Source organism: Microchirus variegatus, assembly GCF_963457635.1.
Source record: "Microchirus variegatus genome assembly, chromosome: 2".
NCBI lineage: Eukaryota > Metazoa > Chordata > Actinopteri > Pleuronectiformes > Soleidae > Microchirus > Microchirus variegatus.
Window position 1 is genome coordinate 25,682,308 of NC_139803.1, and position 5,837 is coordinate 25,688,144.

General features: G+C 42.1%; 1 protein-coding gene across 1 annotated transcript; it reads right to left on the reverse strand.

The window, feature by feature from the left end:
* Positions 1-261: 261 nt before the first annotated feature.
* Positions 262-4,136, reverse strand: lurap1l (leucine rich adaptor protein 1 like). The gene is made up of 2 exons (XM_083910320.1): positions 3,794-4,136; positions 262-1,391 (listed from the first exon to the last, which is right to left on the reverse strand). The coding sequence occupies exons 1-2, from the start codon at positions 4,010-4,012 to the stop codon at positions 1,002-1,004; spliced, it is 609 nt and encodes a 202-aa protein (XP_083766446.1). The 5' UTR covers positions 4,013-4,136; the 3' UTR covers positions 262-1,001.
* Positions 4,137-5,837: the final 1,701 nt, after the last annotated feature.

A 5,837-nucleotide genomic window follows, 5' to 3' on the forward strand; every position in this document is an offset into this window, starting at 1 on the left:
TGATTCCTAAAAAGGTCTGTGAATGTCTATTTTTGTTTCACCTACTCAAAGGCTGGGACTACATGTTTCTTCTTTGCATTGAAAAACACACAACACAATGCAGGGCCAAGAGGAAAATTACAATATATTATTTTTTTGTTTTCCAACAACAAAATTATTAGCAAACAATACAGCCATTTGAAAAGTAGGCATTACGAAAAAAAAAAAAAACTTCAAACAACATAAGGATGTTAAAAAACAACACATGAATGTACAGCTTCCATTAAACCCTTTTCAACAACAGAGAATTAAAATGTGCGCACAAAGCAGACACGTGTTTCACTTATGTCCACCATCAGCAAATCTCCCATCTGGTGTTAGCAGGGTTTTCGCCTCGGGCCTAAATGATCTGTTAGACAATTAAATTGCTTTGTTTTTCAGTCAAGCATCTGTGCGTTCAATGTGCAACTAATCTCTCATGTATAAGACTTCTGGTTGTAAATTGTAACACTCGCTGAGACGGGTTCAGCTAAGGAACTTGCGTCAGTCAAATTGTCTCAGTAAAAAAATGAACATGTACAGTAGGTGGTGCTCAGAGTTTGGCAAGGAAACAAATTGCACTTGCAGTAACACTAAAACCAACCACTTTGCCACTTTTAAGCAGTAAAGGCTGTGGAGTCACTCCCCATGAAATGTCCAATTTTCCAAATGGCTGCTAAAACCTAATCTACTCCTTTACTTAGATCAGCTGACCTCACACAGAATCACAACAGTTCAATGCTCCACAGACAAAATCGGAAACTGTTGGAGTTGCTGCTCAATAGCTTTTGGAAAACGTTAAGTGGCAATGGTTTAATGAGTGGTGTCAAGCATAAGGTTCTGGTTTCAATGTAAAAAAAACAACTTATTTGGTATTAGCTATAATGGCAAAAATGTAAAGCACATGCAAACACACAGATAAAACCAGCATTACAGCTGTAGTCAGGTCAGTCAATGTAACCAACGTATTTAGCTTAGCATCATCATCCAAAGCAGTAGTATTCATCTGATTCCACCCTGAGTTTCAGAGGTGATTTGCTGAAAGAATCACCATCGATTACAGTTTTATCCACAAAGCAGTCAAGGTCCGTAGGCGATGGGTCATCTGGAAGATCTTCTGCTAGAGTGTCCAGGTAACTGCCCACAGACAGAGCATCCAGGCCGTCGCTGTTAGCATCATTCAAGCTGTTGAAGCTGCCTCGCAGCGAGCTACCCTCCTGGCTGTCGGACAGACTGTACAAGCTGCCCGTCAAGCTGCCGTCTTGGCTGGCAGTTCCTCCTTTGTCTTCGATCATCCAGCGGACGGACTCGATCCCCTCGTTGATCGACATGAGCTGCTGCATCAGCTTCACGTCGATGGCTCGTAGATGTGCCTGAGAGTTGGAGAGAAAGCATCGCAAGTCAGGTCATGGCATTCAAGCAAGATGAACATTTAAAAAGGAGCAAATTAAACTTGAATATAATGTCTGTCCAAAAGTAGACCTAAATAACAAAACGCTCCATTTAGCAGATCTGAGGCGCAAGTTAGGGGCTGTTCACATGCATTAGCTTTTGGGTGGATATTTTAAATAACAAAGTGCCCATGTTGAACCACTTTTATGGCTGAAATCCATTATCTTTATTTTCAGTCTTTTTCTTAGTTAAATGTGGTCATTCAGTGAGGTTGCAGCAACTTCAATCATCACAGCAGCTCCCAGGGTTTGCCTGCTCGGAAACAACTCCCTTGCACCTCATTTCTGACTCTGCATTTGAACGCTAACCGTCTGCTAATATCATACGGTGCCTTCAGTAATTGTTCTAGGGGCATGACTCACAGAGATACAGTACATTTAAATGCTAAAAGGTTCCACAATTCATGATCAAAGTTCAAACCCAGCTTAGTGTAGACTGTCATATCACTAAAAGCTAAAGAGGTGCTGGTAAAATGACCTTTCATTGATCCCTCTCATACTTTGTCCTCTCATACCTAGAACACTGTGTGCTCCTTTGTTTGGACTATCGAGCTTTGTTATGAACACCGACACTTAAAGACGCGCCGACAGACCAAAGGAACGTGGAATACTCGTGTAACTGCACGACCAGGACAGACTTTTCATCCCCGGATAACGAACGACATGCCAACTTTACACAGTGTGACCATTAATTTAACTGCCTGCCCTGCATGACAAACCCTGCTATTGATTGTGGGTGGAAGTGGACAGCCTATGGAGTCATTCAAAGAGATTCCTCTGTGTCTACTGGGTGACAAACAGCCAGTGAGAACAGCTGTAACATCCTGCCACAGTGAAAAAGCACAGCGACAGATGACAGCACACAGAGCTGGGGCCTGATACAACAGCCTTTCTTTGGAGTGGATCTGCAACCAGCCTTCATTTAAGTCACACTGCTGCCAGTGTGTTTGTTTTATGTGTTTAAACCACCAGCTTTACACAAACACGGACATCGAGCAGATGGAGTTATAATGAAATTTCCAGTCCAAGCGGCTACTTCCTGTTAATATGATAGCACTAGTGTGGGTGGTATCACAAAATGAGTTTACACAATTAGTGCTGCACAATTTTGTCAGCACTGGACAGGAACAAGCATATTTTAGTCAAATTAGAGCTGGCCTTCAGATGACACAGGGCAAAAGGCAGGGGACAAACAACATTGAACGCTCGGGTCAATCTAGAGTGCCCAATCAACCTAATCTGCATGTTTTTTGTCCTGAGGGAGGAAGCAGGGGGGACAACATGCACTCAGGTGACCTTCTTATTGTGAGACAACAATGATAGTCACTACAGGGAATGGCACATTTATAACAGAGTTAATTTGTTCTTCTTCTGAATCGCTGTCCATTACCACACATCCTCTCAAAGCTATGTAAGAAAAATGTGGCTGAGCGCCGTGTTGTGTCGTTGCCAAAACCATGTGTTTGTGTGTGTCGTGCAGACTTCTGCACAAACAAACCTGAGCTGTCTGACTGCATTAGTGATTAAGCTGTGAGGCGAGCCACAAGAACAGGGAGGCTCAGCATGGCCCACAAACATGAAGAGAACACTCGCGGAGCTTTATTTTAAAAACACTCCACTAGTTTTTTCTTGTCTCACTGCACAATTAGACGAATGTGTGATAATTTAAGTTGATAAGTCAGGTACAAATGGAGTTAATTACACAATTGACAGGGTTATTACATGTGCAAGGACAAACAAATGAGATAATTATGACTCAATTTGTCCTCACCCATCAACACAGCCCATCAAGACTGAGTGTGGGTGATGGGGCAGCTCTGAAACTCGGTCATCTTGGCCATCTGCTCAGGAGTCCTAATACCCTGAGTGACCTGACTTCATTCAGGCTCTGACATCATTGTAGGCAACAACCATGTCTGCATCAAACAGGTGATAACACGGCTGGATTGCAGATCAGTTGAAATGCAACAAGGGAGGAGAGATTCTCCTGATAAGAGTAAGTTGTGACTAAAAAATGAGCAGGTGTGAATGTCTCCCACCAGTGGCCTCTTTCACAATCTGCTTATAAAAAGACTTCCCTGTGAGCATTTAATAATCGGCTACTTTGCATTTGACTACCTCATGTTGACATGTCGACCTGTTTTGCATCCTGTGCAGACATTTCCGCACAGGCTTGGCTGCCATCTAATTGTTATTACAATGGGACACACATGGAATTAAACTAAACTGGTTGTGCAAGAAACTGTAACTTTGTATTTGTAAAAAAGTTAACTTGTTCTCCTCATATAAACAAAAGGCGACTGTTAGTTGACAAAGCACCTTACCATTTCTTGTCTGAGGAAGAGCAGTTTGCTCTCCAGTCTCTTCAGGTCCCCAGAGTTGGCACAGATTTTGCAGTTGACTAAACGCGGCGCAGGAGACTTCTCGTGCTTGTCGTGGTGTTTCCCTGCGACGAGAGACCGAATGAGACTCTCCGGGACTTTGCGACCCAGTTTCGTCTCGATATCCTTCAAGTCAGGTAACGCGTTGCTGTCCTCGTCCATGATAGAAGAGATTACACCGTCAGTGTCACTGTGGGGATGCCAGAGGGAGCAGCAGGGACGCACGGGACGCGCGCGCGATACAAAGCAGCGAAAAGTCGCAGAGGGAGCGCGCTCCTCTCTCAACTTTTTTTATTCAAGCGAAGTGTTGAGCGAGCTCTTCACCTCCGCAGCTCCATCAGACCTCCACCACTGGTGAAGAGCCTGAGCACTAGTGACGACCGCTCAGTGACAACGTGCCCTCAGTCAGTACACAGGCCCTCCCTCCCTCCCACAGAGGAGCTTCCTCTGAAACCAGACACCACCGCACACTCAGGTGAGGTGTTGCGGAACAAAAGGTACACGGCGGCGGAATGACATTTTTCTGGGGTTACACATCAGGAGCATCAACTATCAGGAGGGGGAAAAAGACCTTAAAATAACTTTAAAGGTCCAGTGTGTGTGTTTAACAGAGTGTTTATTTGTAGACATTAAACCTACCACACATGAGTATGTTTATATTCAGTCTTTAATCACTTAAAAATAAGTCTGATTGTCGTGGACAAAATGAGTTTGAGTTTTGAAACCAAAGCTAACAATGCACCGTCTCACCATTGGGGGGCACTAATTCTCACACACTGGACCTTTAAATTGAGGGTGAGCAAATAGTTTATTAATGTGTTGTAAATGTGATTGTCTGCAAAAATAAACAAGCACCAGGTGCTACATGAATTGCAGTAATAGATGATATGAAGTATAATGTGATTTGTTGTGTACATGTAAACATGTATGTTTTTTTTCTGTATGATTGGATCACATGAATGTGCAAATGTGCAAAGCTGAACAAAACCACCACGTTAAAACAAATTAACATGAGCCCAAATCCAACACCGTTTAGGCAAAAATAGTATAAATACAGATTACAAGGGACAACAAAACAATATACACTTTGCTACACTGACACAGAAAATGGAAAAAAAAGCACCATGCAGTGTTTCACTAGAGTCTCCGGATTTCCACTAAATCAACAGCCTTGTTTTTATAAATGTACTTTTTATATCTCCATTCATAATTCACAACAGTCATGTCACGTGTATCATGTTCTTAATACATTATAAAAGGCAACAAAAAAGAAGCTCTTCATCTGTACTGCACATGCAGTTTCAGACATTTAACTATTGCACCCCCTTGTGGGCGCTGGCTGCACTGCATGAGCATGAGTGTGGAGCACAATTAAGACTGTCAGTCACTTCACTGACGTCATCGTCTGTAGTAAACCAAGCAACTTTGACTGAAGTTAGATAAAGATAAGTGTCTTGTCTCTAAACATGGTGGGCGTTATTGATGCTTATGCATTATTTTTGCACGAATTTCATTAATATTTACATCTCTTACTTTAAATATTTTCAAATAATTAGTGGGAAACAGAATAATACATTTACATGATCAGAATCTGCATTGTTAAAGCTTGATCGCCTTTAAATTGAAGCATGAAACACGACCTCACATTGCTGATAAGGACATGTCATTTTGAGTTGAGTGCCATCTGGTGGTATTGCTGTCACACCAACAGATCAGTTGTTCACTCACTTTATTCCAACACATTTTCCACTTTCAGATTTACCAGGAATCTCAAACTTGCAAAGACACAGCACACTGCTGTCAGATTCTCAGAGACGACTGCATCTGTGGCTTTAAATGTAAAAAAAAAAGTGATAAAGCAAAATGTTTATATATAAAGTTTTTTTTTTTTCTGAATGAACGAATGTTTCCCCATTGAGAACAGATTCAAGCTAAACAAACTGCACTGAAAAGGCACATAGGTGAAGCTTGTGTTCACGTTCACATT

Excerpts from the sequence above, each read along its gene's own strand:
- lurap1l (XM_083910320.1), bottom strand. The coding sequence starts at position 4,012 with ATGGACGAGGACAGCAACGCGTTACCTGACTTGAAGGATATCGAGACG. Across the intron at positions 1,392-3,793 it reads TCTTCCTCAGACAAGAAATG|GCACATCTACGAGCCATCGA; the intron begins GTAAGGTGCTTT and ends TCCAACTCTCAG.